General features: G+C 44.4%; 1 protein-coding gene across 4 annotated transcripts in view; it reads right to left on the bottom strand.

The window, feature by feature from the left end:
- The window catches only part of TTBK1 (tau tubulin kinase 1), a 128,367-nt gene that overhangs the window by 31,036 nt on the left and 78,706 nt on the right, over positions 1 to 18,625 (bottom strand). For all 4 annotated transcript variants that reach the window (XM_088442987.1, XM_088442988.1, XM_088442989.1 and 1 more), the window contains 3 exons: positions 14,287 to 14,506; positions 12,314 to 12,486; positions 5,527 to 6,067 (listed from right to left, as the gene is read on the bottom strand). In XM_088442987.1, coding sequence (XP_088299113.1) covers positions 5,527 to 6,067; positions 12,314 to 12,486; positions 14,287 to 14,506 — 934 coding nt within the window. The remainder of the gene's footprint in view (positions 1 to 5,526; positions 6,068 to 12,313; positions 12,487 to 14,286; positions 14,507 to 18,625) is intronic.

Raw genomic sequence — 18,625 nt, 5'->3', positions numbered from 1 at the left:
CTGCTGCATAGGTGACTCAACTCATAATACAAGTGCTGAAAAGCGGTGATCAACTACATAAAGCCACTGTCAAGTTGATTCAACCCACAATACCACTGCACAGATGATTCAACCCACAATACCACTGCACAGATGATTCAACCCACAATACCACTGCACAGATGATTCAACCCACAATACCACTGCACAGATGATTCAACCCACAATACCACTGCACAGATGATTTAACCATACAATGAAACTGCTGAATAGCTGACTTAACCAACAGTACCAGTGCTTAAAAGGTGATCAATTACACAATGCCACTGCTGAGATGACCTACCACTACCACTGAATGCCAAAGCACTGATCTGACTTAATTATAAGGCTGGCATCTCATGCATTGTCTGATTAGAGAACCGCTTACCTATCATCCCATGATTCAATGGCTAGGAACCTTTTCCCTATCACACCATGACATGGTTGAGGAGCTCTTCCCTATCATAACATGCCACGGTTTAGAAGCTTTTCCCTGTCATACTATGCCACGGCTGAGGAGCTCTTCCCTACAACACGATGCCACAGCTGAGTAGCACTTTCCTATCACACTATGTCATGGTTGAAAACCACTTCCCTTTCACACCATGCCACAGTAGAGGAGCCATTCCCTATCACAACATGCCATAGATGAGAACTCGGTCCTCTAAAACCACGCTGTGGATGAACAATTTTTACCTATTACACCATGCCACAGCCGAGTAGCTCTTCCCTATCACAACATGCCATGGTTTAAAACCTCTTCCCTTTAACACCTTGCCATGGCTGAAGAGCTCTTCCCTATCACACAATGCTATGGCTAAGGTGCTCTTCCTTACCACACAATGCCACCGCAGAGGAGCTCTTCCCTTTCACACTATGACCATATTACACACTATGCCTTTGTTGAAAACCTCTTCCCTTTCACACCATGCCACAGTAGAGGAGCCATTCCCTATCACAACATGCCACAGCTGAGAACCTCTGTCCTCTAAAACCACTCTGGATGAACAGTTTTACCTATTACACCATGTAACAGCTGAGTAGCTCTTCCCATTCACAACATGCCATGGTTGAAAACCTCTTCCCGTTAATACCATGCCACGGCTGAAGAGCTCTTTCCTACAACACAATGCCACGGCAGAGGAACTCTTCCCTATCACAACATTCTACGCCTGATAACATCTTCCTTATCACACCATACCACAGCTGAGAACATGTTCCCAATCTTCCCATGATTCAATGGCTGGGCAGGTTTTCCTGGTTTTCATGGTTCCCTATTACCCCTAGCCACAGCTAAAGAAGTCTTCTCGAAAACCCCATGCCTCGGCTAAGGACCACTTCCCTACCATCCTGTGCTACAGCTGAGAACCTCTACTCTATCACCCCATCATGTCACTGCTAAGAACTGCTACTCTATCGCACCATGCCATGGCTGAGAAGCTCCTGCTTATCATACCATGCCACAGCTGAAGACCTCTTTCCTATCAATTAATGCCACAGCTGAGAATCTCTTTTCTATCACACCATGCCTTGTCTGAGAACCTCTTCCCTATCACATCATGCCACAGGTGAGGAACTGTTTCTTCTTTTCCCTGATGCCCATATTATTTAGTATCTCCCTGATGCTCATATTATCCCTCCTCTGGATAGAGCCACAGCGCCTGTACAATCACTACATGGGGCAGTATTCAGTTACAGTCGTTAAGAGCTGCAGTACCTGTACAATGACCACAGGGGGTTAGTATTCCGTAGAAAGATAGAGACACATTATCTGTACAATCACCACGCGGGGCAGTATTCAGTAACTGCGGTAAAAAGCTGCAGTACCTGCACAGTGGCCATAGGGGACAGTGTTTAGCAGCAGGAAAGAGCCACAGTACCTGTGCAATCACCATGGGTGGAATATTGGTTGGATTAATTCATATCAAATGATAGCTAGATATGTACACTGTGTCTATTACAGAATAATGGATTTCCATGTGTGGTGTATACCGCTGATATTTGTTTACATCTGTTTTTTGAGGGTAACACAACATACCCCTTTATTTTAGCTTTATTTTTAAAATGGAGATCTCATGTAGCGCCATTTGACCGTGTTGTTCATCTGATCATCTATATATGCGGTCTGCAGGTACTGTAGAATAAGCATGAAGAAGGCGAGGCAGCCATTTTGGCCTGTGCTGAGATCACACACTGGCAGAAAGATCCAGTTTATTGAATCAAGTTAAGCAGTATCTCATTACATCTATTCAGCGGTTATGGCGGCGGGTTTCAGTGTTCTTACGACACCAAAGTTACATGCCTTCTGACAGAGAGGTCACTAGAGACTAAACTCTTAATAGGATAATTTAGGCCCAGTTAATGGGGTGTCTGACAAGATGGCATAAAGGCAGACTTCACCAACTCTTGTGGTAAACAAAGCTTTAGGAAAGACTTGGCCTATGTGAAAGTCCTACAGGAACGTCTTCCGATCATATGAGCCTGAATTTTTGCTTCTCTCTTGAATCAGGGCCACTATAGCATGGCCACAAGGGAGGCAGAGAACCTCTTTCTTCTTAATGGCTGGCAGGGCTGTGGTGGGTTGCCCTTTCACTCTATTACAGATCCAATTCTGAGAGTATTACCTGGAGTGTGGTTTTCAATGAATGCCTCACCCACTTCTAGCCTCTCACTGTGATAAGACTGTGGAGATGTCTAAGTCTCAAGAGGTAGACATTCTATCTGTGGCCACCAGAGGCCTTGAAGAGTAGGGATCTATGGACACCATAAGGGGGATCTGCCTCAATTTGCAAATGCCTCCTCCCATATTAGGATCTAATGGGGTAAATTTGGGAGGATAGATACAGCCAAGAAGAAAAAAAAATGGAAATCATAATGCAAAAGGTTCAAACGTGGAAGAACTGGAAATTAACCTACAGAGAAATGGATACAAACCTTACATGGAGTCCAGTGTTACTGTATGTTACTGTTATTTTTTCTTTTACAGTATCTTTTTCAGCTAGGCTTTTCAGTCTATTCTTCTAGTTTTTATGGTGGAGCAGGCTGTATCCAATAAAGAGAATAATTACTTACCTGCAGTGGATGAGGTTGCTTTGGGTACAGTAAATATAAGGGGTTTCTTGTTTCTAAAAGTGAATATTAGAAACCCAGGACTCTGTTGATTCCATGTGTATTGAATGACATAGGGAGTTAGATTCTGCCTATTACAGAACCTTGGATCAGATATATTAGCCTCAAGAGGTGGTATAGATGCAGTACTTTCCATCATATATGGTCTATGGTCTCAAGTCTCTGAGTAAGTGGAGAATAGAGAGGTCTATAGGGCTGCAAGGACTAAAGTTTAAGGTATGTACACAGTAGGATCTACTTTCATCTCCAGCTTTTACCCAAAGGCTGTGTCAGCACAACGTTGCAGAAGTGTATGAAGTCCTTAAATTGATGGCAATTCCTGGCATAAATATGTGACATACACTGGTAGTCATTGCACAGGACGATCTTAATCAGAGGTTTGTATTGTTATATTTGTTCGATAGGAAATATCCTCTGTTCCACAATCTCCTCATGACGATAAACCCATTTATATCCCAATATTATGGAAGCAAGAAAATATGGAAGGAAAAAAGTCAGATAGACTTAAGGTAAGGTTACGTTTTTCAAAATACTCAAATATAGTCTATGGAATTCCAACAACTAAAAAAGGTTTAGGTAGATGAATTGCAGTATGTACCTGACTATACATATAGTGGAGATTACCACGGACATACAAAAACTATTTTAACAATCTTGCATCTATCCATCTACTCATTTCAAAATTCTCAACCTCCCTACTATTACAGAAATGTGTCTTACCTCCCCTGACACTACAGTATGCTCCCTGCAGCTCTCACCTATGAGAGACTCTTCTCCACTACACTCTAATACACGCAGGTCATGTATTTCCTGACCTATGAACTGCCGACTCTCACACTACGTGAGTTCAGAATCCCCACTGACAACCCCACAGTATGTCAGATTCAAAAACCAAAAATTAATTACCCCTTTGCGCAGTAAAGGAGCAGCTGCTCATTCAATATAGGTATTATCAATACCTACAACAATTATATAAGAAATAAACTATGTGCCACCAGATATCTTCTTTTAATTGCTTTCTTCATTAGACTTTCTCAGTGGATTTCATCCAACACACACTGTGACGGACACCTCCGTGGCCATGTGTCCCACTTCTGCTCCATCTCTAGCTTACTTAATAACTTATCCTGCCTGCGCTTTGACCACCAGCTTCTTACCTTGTGCCTCATCTCATTTCATGCTCCAGCATCCAAATCCACACCTGCACAATGACTAGATTAAGTTTTTATCCTTTTCCTTCCCCCTCACAGCTCGTGACATGTCCACCCACTTCAAAGATTAAATGAGCACGATTTCAAAGGATATATTCACATGCCAGAGCACACTTCCTCTTTTACACACGTGCTCATCTTACCAATGTGGAGACACCATCTGTCCTCCCAGACATAACCACTACCTCTCTATTCCACTCCTCCCGGTTACCTCCTAACTACCCGAGAAGTTTGCATACAAAATTCCTATCTCACTTTCTTCTCTTACACCATTCTCCACTCGTTAGTACTTCTTCCCCAGATGACAGAAAAGTAAGGAAAACGGTACACATAATGGGAAAACAGAAACATGCCCTTCAAGTTCAATCCATCTATCCAGAAGAATTGCAAAATAAAACCCCATGTATGACAGATGAAAAATTTGCGTCGCAGGCAGGAACAGTTCTTACAGGCTCCAAAAAAAAAGAAAAGTGGCCAAAACAGGTTATTTCAGGTGGTGTACTGTGTTTTGGGAATATGTTGAATTATGTCAGTTTAACAAGGCAAGGAAACACTTATGAAGTATTTGATGTGATATGAATGTGTCAGTATTATGTATTTCTGTGAAGACTGGAGATAAGTCCTCCTAGACTTTCCTCATATGACTGAGCAATGATCTACTTCCAGTAAAATCTAAGGTTCGCTTCTTCATACTCCTCCTCCTGGACATCTCTGACACTTTCTAAGATGTTGATCACTCTCTTGCCCTGCACAGTTTTTACTCCACTGGTTTTCATAACACAGTTCTTTCTTGGTTCACTTGCTACGTAACCAAGTGCTTCTTCAGTGTTGCCTCCTCTGCACTACATTCACTATCTGTCGGGGTCCCATAAAGCTCTGTACCTGGATCTTTGTTTTTATCAGTGTACACCTCTGTTGATAAACTAATGTGGTAATTCAGTGTCCAGGATCACATCTACATGAAACACATCCAGTTCCCTTTCCACCCTTGGAATGCCCGCCAAACTGTAATGATATGGAGATGGACACAGCTGGTATAATTCTCACCTTGTCTCCACTGTTTACTCCATATAAGCTTATGGCCAACTTTCAGCATGGTTTCTTTGTATGTGTTGTGATGGGTTCCCATTTTAAATGTCAGCAGTGTTTTATACAAGCAGTTTCTTACCTGTCTTTGAGGTCCGGTGGGATCAGATTCTCTCCTCCGTTGTCGCGTTGCTGATGTTGAATGGGAGTGTGATGGGCTTCCAGGCTGGAGAACCGGCCTGCTTTCTGAACCCTCATGTCGGGAAGATGTCTCTTCCTCTGCTACAGTTTGCATGGCACGAGGCCTAACTTCATGCACTTTAGGCCTAACGGCTGCGTCTGCCCCCCCAGGCTTCCGTCTCTCCTCCCCGTCATCAAGTGGCCGAAGTTCCTCAGGCTCCTCGTCTGTAGTCCCTGAGGTTGTAGGCTCTGCCCCAGGGTGGAAGTCCTTGAGTTCAGTCTCTTTGTCAATGATAACCCATTCTTTGCTGTCAAAGTCCTCCTCTTCGGCAAGTGGCACGGAGCGGAAGGCATTACTCAAGGCTTCGTGCTCTACAGATGCTGAGACCTCCATGCGGCCACTAGCTTGGCGGTCAACCTGCCCTGTATCAATGGACAACATCTGAGCCGGCTGCGAGGAACACACCTGTCGTGAAGGAGATCCAGGGAGGTCCATGCGGGATCTGGAGGTGAGAAGACAAATAAGAAATGATAAAACAAACAGGAAACAATAACACATGAAAAAAAACACTGGTATGGCCAAATTATAGAGGATAAAGTATAAGATGTGGTATTGGTATTTATTCATTGAGTTTAGGCTTTAATGTTGAAGCTAGCTAGTATTTCAAAAGTTCTATGTATGAAGGAGTCTTAAATAAATAAAGCTTTCCTTCAGTAATGGTACATGCATTACAATGTAAGACTCAATACATTGAGTCATGTAACACAGGAGTACCAGGCCTATAACAGCAAATGGAAAAAAAAAATGAATGCTACAGGAGGCCCATTAAAACATGATAAGAGTAATTATGTTTTAGATAGAAGCAGCTAGAATACATATATAGGATGAATTCTTTCCTACTGTTTAGTGGCATGACTGTAAATGCTCAGTGATGAGGACATTATAACTTATACTGCTTCATTACTAAAGTTAGAATATATCAACCTAGATTTTACTTCGTTACTTATAAATAGTCAACTCATTCAATCAGCAGCAGATTGTCAAAATCCTCCCATCCCCAGGCGCCAGGGTCGGGGTATCAGTGAAATCCAACATGTTGGATTTCCCTAATTTGATGATCCCAACCAAAATATGATCGTGATCAGCAAATAAGGAATTTTTAACATGAAGAATTTCAGAGATTCCCTGACGGATTGGCGGACATCGATGGCCACCGATTGGCGTTTCTGGTAGGATCGGGGATTCTGGGAAACGGCTGCCCGATGTATGGGGCCCTTAACCCTGAGGTTACTCAGATTGCCCGTCACAGCTCCGTAACCGAGTCCAGGAAGACACAGACCCCGGCCACGACTATAAAAGGGGGACGAAAGCCTCTCGTTTTGTAGAATGGTCTAAGTTTCCGCTCCCGCTCTGCCCCACAAATACCGCAGCATGTCAATCATAGGGGAACTGCAAGCGATCTCATAGACGGAGACCCTCGCATGCGCAATGCTGATCTTACGCAGTACGCTCACAATTGGAGTAGTACTACACTGAATCAGGCCCATAATGCATATATCAAGTTTCAGCAGACTTTGATAGTGCTGAAAGCATGAGTAATTCAGAGTAATTCATTACTAAAACGAGAGTTCCAACCTGGGTATATTAAATTGCCGATTCTACCCGTACTAAATCAGATCCGGAACTGAAAGTCCCTTAGACGACGATGCTATCCCAATGACGTGCCGTGATGGGCAGATAATATTAATCTGGAGCCGTCTTTCACCATCAGAAGTGTGTCCATCTCTTTAGGAAGCAGAGAAGCGATGGCCTCCTGTAACATAAATTCACTCCCTGTGCATAGGACAGTCGGGATGTAAAATGGATGCATTGGTAAGATGAAATCACAGTTTGGATACCAATGTTCTATATTTTTGAACAATGTTGCAGCAGCTTTAAGATCAACGTGTTTCGTGTCTCTAGGAGACTTTTTCTATAGAATTCTATATACATTTGCTGCATAAAAATGTATGGACTGGTGGACTAGTATCTTCCTCACTATCATACATATAGTCTGATAAGTTAGGGCCTGATTCAGACCCACTCGCGAGCGGCTGTCCGCTCGCAAGTGGGTCGATGTTCTGGACTGAGCATGCGCACGACGGAGGGAGCTCCGTCGTGCGCATGCGCCAGACGCGACGAGCGAAGGAAAGTCCTTCGCTCGTTGTGTCCGATCAAAGGGGGCGTGCTGTCAATGTTGATTGACAGCACGCCCCCTTTGGTAGGCGTGCCTCCCTGACGGGGGCGTTCCCACGGGAACGCCTCCCGTCAAAAGCCGGCCCACTGACATCACTAGTGATGTCAGTGGGAGTGATTTTGGCTCTGATAGAGCCAAAATCACTCCGGAGCTTGCGGTTGAAAACCTCAACCGCAGGCTCCGGCTCGCAATTTCGATGGTCGCGATGGTCTCGACCATCGCGGCCATCAAAATGCACGCTAGTATAGCCTGTGGGTGGTGACCCACAGCTATACGAGCGTCCAGAAGGACGCTCCATTTTCATGGAGGCCGGCCCTCATTCAGAGCGTGCGCTCTGCTCAGAGCGTACGGCTCTGAATGAGGGCCTTAGTCTTTTACAGTATTAGTCTTTTACAGTACATAGTAGTAGTATCATAAGACAAGCTTAAACTATACGTCTGAGATAGATTACTTAGCAATCAAAGCGTCAGCTTCCTCTCTGCACATCACACACGAGAGGACGCGCCAATCCCCCTGTTGTTAGGATTGGAGCCTTACTTCTGGGGGACTCTGTCTTGGTTGTTCCAGAGGAGAACTCTGACCTCAGATCGCCATGGAGGTTGTTGACAGCCTAGTAATCAAGGTCTCTGAGACTTTAAACATGGAGGATGATCTTCCGCTAACACTGAGAGGGGAATTTTGATTTCACTATAAAGAAATAGTTAGACAATAAAATATCAGCTGTCACGTTCGGGCTATGGTGGTCCCCTGTAAAGGAGTTAGAAGACGTGGATCCAGGTTGAGAAAGGAATCTGAGGCGAGGGGCCTGGATATATGCCTTCCTCATCCACAAGTACCGGATTTTGGCTAGACCTGAGTCTAACTTACTGGGCGGTGTTCACCAGTGACCCCTCCAAGCTGGATTTGGGCTTAAGCTGCACCCAGCAAGCAGTTTGCAGCCCTTTGGTCAGGTATCCGGCACAAGTGGGAAACTAAAGAACACAATCACAGATAAAGCACAGGAGAAGGACACTGGAAGTTTTGCACTTGGGTTGTGGGTACACACCCTGTTGATCCAGACGCAGAGCTGATACAGGAGAATAGCACTAAAGAGATTGTACTTGGATGATGTATAAAGTTCACACACACTGTGGCTTCAGATACAGAACTGGCACTGGGAGTTTGTACTTGGATGACGTACTAAGTACACACACTGTGGACCCAGACGCAGAATTGGCACAGGAGGATGACACTAGGAGATTGTACTCGGATGACGTACTGAGTACATACACTGCGGTTCCAGATGCAGAACTTGGTACAGGATAATGACTCTTCAGAGATAGTACTCGGATGACGTACTGAATACACGCACATACACCGTGGGTAAACACTAGGAGAGTATCACTGGAAGAAAGGAACCTGGAATGCTGCAACAGCAAGTGAATTCGGGAAGTAATAACGTTCTACAGGCAACTTCCTGTTGTCTGGATCCCGGCTAAATACCCTAAGGTAGCAGTCCATTGGAGGATGTGTCAGCTGACAGCAACCAATGCTATCGTTGGGTAAAGGGCAATCAGGTGATGTAGACTGTCATGGCTGCACCCATGACGGTAACCGCAGGAACCAAATCACAGAGCGAGCACATAAATATCCTAGCAGACCCCAGGGATAATCCTCAGCGCGTCACTTGCTGCCGCACCTGGCGTATGACCGCCTGAGAGATCAGGAGAAGCCGGCGCTGAGGTTAGTAACGGCCGATCCTAGGCCGCAACCTGACAAGCTGGACCCAAATGACTAGAGAAAATGTCCCCAGTCATTGGGCATTTACAGTACCTCAACTTTTTTGCAATTCAGAGGATACCCTCGGATATTGGGGAGAATACCATGCCTCTACCTTATATAGTAGCGTAAACTTTGCACAAGTTTATGGAAACTTTCTTTAAGCACAACTTCTCAGACTCTGGGCAGATCCTCAAAAACCTCTCTCTCTATGATGCCCCTCCCCCATTGCCCATAGCCTGACTTGGCCTCTCACATTGTGAAGGACAATCTCTACATTTGAAGGGGTAGCTGTTCACATATGCTTTTGCTAATGCATTGCCTCTGCATCGCCGCTGTCACAACCATGGTGCTACTCTCCTGGGACTTGGCTGCAGTACTACGTCCTCACCAATAGTGATCCTCTCTCCTGGGATTCTGCTGCACTACCACTTTCTCACCAGTGGTGCTGTTCTCCTGGGATTCTGCTGCACTACCAGTATCCACCAGAGGTACTGCTCACTGAGTCTAATTTACCTGCTCCAGCAGTGTGAGTGACACCTGGGTGCACACTATTTATACCTGCTCCTTTGGATCTCCCATTGCTAGATCATTGTGTCAGATTTCTGTGCTCCAGCTGCTGTACTTCTGGTTACCCCCCCCCCCCCATCCTGCTAGAATCCTGGTGTATGATCCTGTGCATCACACTTGCTGCTAGGTGGACATGAAAATGTCGACATGCTTACCATGTCTACAAGGATGACATATCGACATGATAGAAAGTCGACCTAACGTCCCTGGTGGCCCAGCATACATTTACCTGATCCTGGTGGCATCTGCGCCTCCAGTATCTTCTTCTGGGTCCCGGCGGTCATGTGACCATCAGTTCCGGTGGAGTGCTCTGATGCGCCTGCATTCCAGTAAGTGTTCCCGTCCTATTCCTATTCCTCCCTCCAGTGCCCAACCCTCCCGGCACTGCCTATACCTATATCTGTGGATCTGGTCCCATTTGACATTGTGGTGTTAACATTATGAATGACGACATGGTAAAAGTCGACCATGTGACTGGATGCTGCTGGCTCATTTGAATCCTGTTTAGTACTGTGTGGTAATAAACCTACTTGTTTTTACCTTACAATTGGTTCTTCGTATAATTACTATAACACACACACAGGGTAAATTCCCAGGAGATACAGGGGTCTAGTTACTAAGCAGTGTTAGGAGACAGAGTGAAAAGTGATAAGGTGCCAGCCAATCAGCTCCACACTGCCATCTCACAGGATGTGTTTGAAAAATGACAGTTGGGAGCGGATTGGCTGGCACCTTATCACTTTTCACTCTGTCTCCTAACACTGCTTAGTAACTAGACCCCACAGTATGACAGTTGCCTCTGGCTTGAGATCTGCACAACAGATCCTACTCCCTTCATAAGCTTTGAGGTAGCAACATTTTAGTGAAAAACAGGTCTGGAGCTGACAAGTACATTTTAGAATTATTATCTTCCTAAATCCCATTTTCATTGTCACTATCAAGGAGGTAAATTGGTCTGTTTTCTTGTGTACCTCCCTTCTCTTCTCTGATTGATTAAATACACTGACAGATGTCTAAAGCTGGGTACACATTGACATATATATTGGCAGATCAATTCATCGGCCAATACATCGGGTGCCCTCCGGCCAGTGTCTTACCAGCAATATGTCTGTTCATCGGCAAGTGTGTACGGATGATCAGCCGATCGCCCGTTCAAATGCAGCGGCAGCCAGCGGGGACACCCTCGGCCAGCGGGACCAGCGTCTGCCAGGAAGATGATGGTCGGTCAGTGTGTATGAACGACCATCATCTACAGATATATCTGCAGATCACTCGATCTGCAGATATATCTTTGCAGTGTGTACCGACCTTAAACCGGTTTCTAAGCAGATTATAAAATCTCGGGTCTGGAATTCCATTCAGCCCATGTGCCAAATATAATAGGGTGAGAGTTTAGAATATGTGACAGAAAACTGTCACATTTTTTAAACTCAGCCAATGTAATAGTCTGAGAACAGAGCAAACTCGCATGTTTTCCACACTCAAAAAACTCTCACGATTTAAACTCTCATCCAGATGTTTTCCCATTTTGAAGACACAACTTGACCAATGTAATAGTGTGAGAGTTTTACTGCTAAACTCTCACATTTTCTAAACTCTCACCCTATTACATTTGACCCCATGCCTGGTCTTCTATCGTTCTGTACTTGATTGGTACGTGTGTGCCCACAAGTTCTGTGGCTGATGCAGAAGCTGTACCCTTTTCCCAGTTTCAGACTAGAGACCTACAGCTACCCAAGCTCCCCCAGTGTAATCACTCCAACAACACCCTCAACTAGCTGCTTCTTCAGTCTCCAGGCCTGCCAGTGTCCATCACCTGATGGATGTTGGGCAACACTCTGCCCTTTAGGATGCTGTTACTAGTCGCACTTCTGTGTACCAGGCATTACTGTACTCAACTAATGCTTGGCAGCAGCCAGTCCCTCAATTCACCTTTCTGTTGTACTTTGTACGTCCAACCCTAAATGGGTATTTTAGGGTGAACCCCAGGAGGCATGATCTGTTCTCACCAGTCCTATGTCCTCCAATAGACTACAAGATGCAATGAAGTAATGGCAAATCTAAAATATCCTGTTTTTTTGTGTTTACTTATCTGATAAATGATAAATATGATAACAACAACAAATGTTGGCTATAGAAGCCGGCCTCTGCATTGGACATTTATTACCAGTGACGTGGCCTCACCTCCTCTCCGGCAGCTCAGCTCTCTCACCCGTGGACAGGCGGTCAGACTCTGGACTGTTGACACGTCGGTAACGCAGAGAGCGAGCCTGTGTAGTGGGGGACTCTGGAGGGGCCCGGACAGGAGAACTGGGACACCCATGCCGGCTGTGGTCATCGTCCATTAGGCACTGTGTCTGTGAAGATACGCCATGCACACGGTTATTAGAAGTCATAATGGCCTATGACAAGTAATGCTGCATACACATCTAAAGATTTTATGTCCAACCATCCAACTAGGTGATTGGTTGGAATGAAAATCTGGTAACGTATGGGAGTAACTGATGATCAGCAATTTGCTCCTAAATGTCAGAAAACAGATGAAATTGGTCGTTCAGACAAGTTTGTTAAATGTTTGATCTAAACAATTTGTTTAAACAACAGTTTTTGTCCATTTTCCGGCGTTTGGGAGCAAATTACTGATTGTCATTTGCTTTCATACCTTACCAGATTTTCATTCCAACCAATCAACTAGTTGGATGGTTGGGCAGAAAATCTTTATGCGTGTACCCAGCTTTACAGTACACTGTTCAGTGGTGGAAGCTTTCCCATGTTTATACTGTAGAGCAGATAACATTGTGGCAATAAATTCTGAAAGTTCTGTTGACGAAGAATTATATAAAAGGGTTATGGGCAACAGTCACCTATATATAGATAACTCTTGGGAGTCGTCTAAACCTTGTGATACATTAGGTAAGGTTGTGATTGTGAGGGAAGTTATTTCCCTATGTACAGCAGATTTCCTGCCAGTAACCCCATTAATGGATTTCTGCAATAACAATAGATTGTATTTACATAGCAATAACGCTAATTGTACTGCAATGTTCCATCAAGGAATCAGAGCTTTTACGAGTATCTCTGTTATACAAGCATGTGCTTTAAAGACTGTCTTTGATATTGTATTTTAGATACTTGAAGCTCTATTTATTAACATTATTTTTACTAAAATAAAGTGAAAAAGGGTGTTTTCACACCCTTTTCACATTATTTTAGTTTCACCTGTAGTTACTATAGGGCAATTGGAGTAGAATTAGTAAAATTCTACTCCAACCCCCAGTATCACTTATTTTTAGTAAAGCAGATCGCATTTCCCATAATTGTAATGGGAAATGTGATCCGATCTAAGTTACTAAAAATAAATTGTAAAAACATACCGGGGGAAGCCCTGTGATAATAACGCCACCTGGAGGTGGCGTTATCCAGGGTCTCCCCCGGTTACCGGGCTCCCACTCTGCTCTAACGGGGAGAGCAGAGGCGGGAGCCGGTACCAGTAATCAGCTGTGTGGTCTAAGCAGACCGCAAGCTGATTGCTGTACAAAAAAGAAAAAAAAAATTAAACATTTTTTTTTTCCCTTGCCTGAATCCAGGGACCGGTGATCGGGCCTCCGGTGATGGCTCCTCTCCGGTCAGCTGGTCTCCTATAGTACACTGGGGCCCGGTCATCAGGTGATCGGGCCCCAGTGCAGTATGGGAGATCACCTGATCGGGAAGCCCGGAGAAGATCACCGGAGGCCAGAAGGATGCAGGTAAGAGTAATGAAGGGAGGGGGGGGTCGCAGGGGGGGAGGGGGGGGGGGTTTGCGGGGGCGGGGCTTAGCGCCGGGGGCGGGGCTTAGCGTCGGTGGGGGGTAGTAGCGGTGATCGGTCGGCGCATGCGCGGGCTCTTAGTCGCGGTATTTTTTCTGAAAATACCACGACTAGAGTGCGGATGGGATCCGCAGGGGCAGAGCTTTATCACAAGCTCTGTCCCTGCAAGGGATTTATAGTAAATCCCTGTGATATTGTCTGAATTCGCAATGCGAATTCACTCGGTAATATCACACTACAATCCGCATTCAATATGCGGATTGTAGTAAATAGAGCCCTTGGTGAGGTTGATCTATTGTTTCCACTGTTGCTTCCTTATTCGTGTCTTCTCCCACCATCCTGAGCACGCACCTTGCTGATGCTGATCCTGAGCTTATTCCGGTTGACGTCTGTCTCCTCCCACACCTCGGTGTCATTGAATCCAGTGTTGGGGACCTGCCCGGTGAGATCTGCTGGCCTGCCAGGGAGAACAGGGGGGGCATTCTCCTGATCACTGAGGTGTTCACCCTGTAAGACGTCTTCAGTGTTCTCCCGAAGTAAGTCCCCCGGTACAGGTGTCACGTTCACCACCCTGTTAGTCGCATAGCAATGGAGGATAAAAGAATGTTAAACGAGTTGTAAATCTGGTGCCCTGTACACAGAGAGTCGGCAGCAGATTCCACTGATAATGAATAAACTTTGTTATAATAATGGGATAATTCATGAACTAGAAAAAAAAAATCACTGGCTTTATCTGTATTAGCTATTTGGCTATCCTATGCCCATCCATATCTATATGCCATCAAATATCTAAACTATACCTATCCATAACTATACTATATCTATATAACACTATCAAATATTAATACCAACCTATACTTTATCATACTATGACATCAAATATCAATCTAAACCAATACTATATCATTCTACATTTATCCATATCTATACTACACCATATTATATATCATATTATACCATCAAAAATCAATCCAAAACTATATTATATCATTCTATACCTATCCATACCTATACTATATCATGTGATACCATCCTATGCTATATTATATTATACTATACCTATATATATATACACCTTTCCATACCTATACTTTATCATACAATACCATCCTATGCTATATTGTACTATACCTATATGTATACCTTTCCTATATCATGCGATACAATCCTGCATGTATACCTTACCATACTTATATTACATCATACTATACGTATCCATCCTATACTAAAACATACTATACCTATTCAAAGCTATACTATAGAATCCAATATCTAAACTATACATATACTAAACCTATCCATTAAATATCTATGAAAATCTATACTGTATTATTATTGTTATCCTTTATAGAATATCATACTATACCTATACAATACCATAAATACCTATCTAAACCTGTATTATACCTATTCAAACCTATATCATATTATACCTGTACCATACCTATTATTTGTTTGGCACCACAAGGAGACATTCATACCTAGATTAACATTATAGCTGAACATCAATACATAGGATAACTAGAACAAAACAATACAATGAAATGCAGGGAGAAGATAATGGGGGAGGGTAGAGAGACTCATTAAGGCTAGTGAAAGCAAGAAATGGAAATTTGCTAAGGGGAGGATCAGGTAGTAATTCACCATTCATTTATGCTACTGGGCATATTGTACTATTCCAAAATACTAAGGGAAAGGGGGAAAAATCCCAGCACTGATCTAGATCTATATTAAGTAGAAAATTAATGAATGAGCCAGTACAAAAGAAGATAAATGCCTTTATCAATCTACTGTACTGGTGGTGCTCACTAGAACGTCTATATCAGGAGCAAAAAGATGTGGACCAGATATAAGCATATAATATACCTATCCAAACCATCAAATATCAATCCAAACCTATACTATATCATACTATACCTGTGCACAGGGTCAGACTGGCCCACAGGGGTACAGGGGAAATCCCCGGTGGGCCCCATGGCCTGAGGCCTCCAACCCCTCCTCTAGGGGTCAGGTTCCAGGCTGTGCACTAAATTGTACATGGTTACTCTATTAGAGGGTTACCTTGTGGAGCAGGACCACTGATAAATGGGATCGGTATGAAATACCGCCGGGCGCAGTTCAAATTCCGACGCTGGAATACCGGCAGTGAAGATCCAGACAGGTAAGTATTTTAACTATTACTAACCCTACCCCCCCCTAACCCTAACCCTCCCTTAGGGGTGCCTAACCCTAACCTCTCCCCCCCAAGTGCCTGACCCTAAGTCTCCCCCAGGAGCCCCTAACCTAACCCTCCCCCCCTGTCCGCGCCCGCCGCCCGGCTTACCTTCGTTCGGTATGCCGGGTGTCGGGCTCCCGGGGTAGGTATAATGACAGGCATCGGGATTTCGACGCCTGTCATTAGACCCCTTCCGGGATTACATTGGTCTCCATAGGTAGCACCTCCCATTACATATATATATATATATCTATCAAGGGTGTGCAGTCTAGGGTCCCTTTCTACCCTGCCGGGGATTAGACAGTCGGTAAGCCGGCGGTCGGCATTTCGACCGTTGGCTTCCTGACTGCATCCCCTGATAATCATTGGTTCTTTGTTTGCTTCTATAGAAAGTACACCAAGCAACTGGTGTATATTAATTATATATAATATAATATATAATTGGTGTGTGCCAATCCCCTCTGGTGGATGACCACACCCCGTAAGCATGGGCCTCTACTACTGCATTTCCCTGCTAGGCCCTTTATGCCCCAGTCCGACACTGCCTGTGCATGCCTATATTATGTCATATTATACCTATACTATACATATATTATATATACTGTACCTATCCAAACCATCAAATATCTATGCAAACATATACCATATCATATTATACCTGTGCATGCCTATACTATGTCAAGCTATACCTATACTATACATATATTATATATACTATACATAGCCAAGCCATCAGATATCTATCCAAACCTATACTTTCCCTTTCAGCAATGCTGGTGGGACACTGGAACATGGGATTGTAGGTTGGGCTGGAGCTGGCATTGAATGTAACTATAGCTTTAAATCCTAAACTCCTCCCCCCTGCAACCCCATTATGCCAGTGTTCTTTAAATGCCTGAGAAGTTAGGCACCTATTGTTCTCGGGATTGCTGAACAGCCATCTGTAGTTTAGTTTTTCAGTTTATTTTATGGTACGCCGAGATTCTCAAAATGTGGGTGGGTCCCGGGTGGCGTCTTCCACTTCGACCAGACCTACTGCAACAAGTCCCATTTCTACAGGAGGTCCTTCCTTGGTTGGCTTTAACGGCTTGGCTTTTGAAACCCGAGCTAAAGGTTTTTCTCGTTTGGTGGTCAGCACTATACTGTGAGCTCGGAAACAGGTTTCGTCACGCTATTACAAAAGGGTATGGGAAATCTACATCTTGTGGTGCGAACAGCAAGGAATCTATACCTCCAGGTTTCTCCTCTCTCTGTTTCCTAGCCTGTCTTCAAGGGGGTTTGGAAGCCGGCCTCAATATACATTCTACATTCTTTGAAAGTTCAGATTTCGGCCCTTGTAAAAATTTTTTAGTAGAGATTAGCTTTTCTTCAGGGAGTTTGAACCTTTTTACAGGGTGTGGTGCGTATTCAACTAACGTTTCATTCACCGGTAGCGCCGTGGAATTTTAATCTGGTCCTATCAGCTCTCAAACTGGCTCCATTTGAGTCTCTGGAGTCGGCGGAGCTTCAGTTCATAACTTGGAAGCTGGTTTTCCTTATGAAGGTAAGAATAAAACAGCGCTCTGGATCTCTTGTCAATAGCCTATTATGATAACCCTAGCAGCTCCACTTCATTAGAGGTATCCCACCTCTATGTAACATAAATAAAAGTATAGTAGTGATGCGCTCTGGGTTATGCTGACTAAATGGTATGTGGTGAAGATGGTGCCTTACTAGTAAGCTATAAAGTCAATGTTCCTTAGTGATCAATCAGCTATAGATGTCACAGAATGGTTTTCCTTATGGCTATTGCCTTAGCTCGGCGAGTTTCCAAGCTGGGGGCTTTGTCTTGCAGGCCGCCCTTTCTTCTATTCCATGATGATAGGGCAGTTCTCCGCACGTTTCTCATGTTCCAGCCGAAAGTTGTTTTGGCTTTTCACTTAAACCAAGAAATTGTCTTGCCTGTGTTTCCTTCCTCCGCAACTTCCCGGGAACGGGATGATCTGGCTCTACTCGATGTCATCCAAGCTCTGCGGATTTACTTGGACAAGACTTCTTCTCTGCACCACACAGACTCTCTGGTTGTTCTTTACGACGCACATAAACGTGGTTGGCCAGCTACGAAGCAGAGCATTGTGTGCTGGAACCGCTCAGTCATCACTCAAACTTATTCTAGTGCGGGGAGACCGGCACAAGACAGTGTGTCTTCATATTCCACAACAGGGGCGGTGGTGACTTCCTGGGCAGCGAGACACAGGGCTTCAGCGGAACAGGTCTGTCATGCAGACACCTGGTTCTCTGTCCACACGTCTACTCGTTTTTACCATCATGTATTTGCCTCCGGCGATGCCAATTTTGGGGCGTACAGTTCTCCGGTAGGCAGCCTGAGTGTTCCCTCCACTGAGGACGGCTTGATTTCTTCCCACATTGTTGCCTATCATGGCTATGAACTAACATCGCATAGCTGATGTTGCTCAAGTGTTTGAGACTGTGGGC

Source organism: Taudactylus pleione, unplaced genomic scaffold (genome assembly GCF_031769625.1).
Source record: "Taudactylus pleione unplaced genomic scaffold, aTauple2 ptg000320l, whole genome shotgun sequence".
Classification (NCBI taxonomy): Eukaryota; Metazoa; Chordata; class Amphibia; order Anura; family Myobatrachidae; genus Taudactylus; species Taudactylus pleione.
The sequence above is the reverse complement of the archived record's forward strand: the minus strand, read 5'-3'. Positions and strand labels throughout refer to the sequence as shown.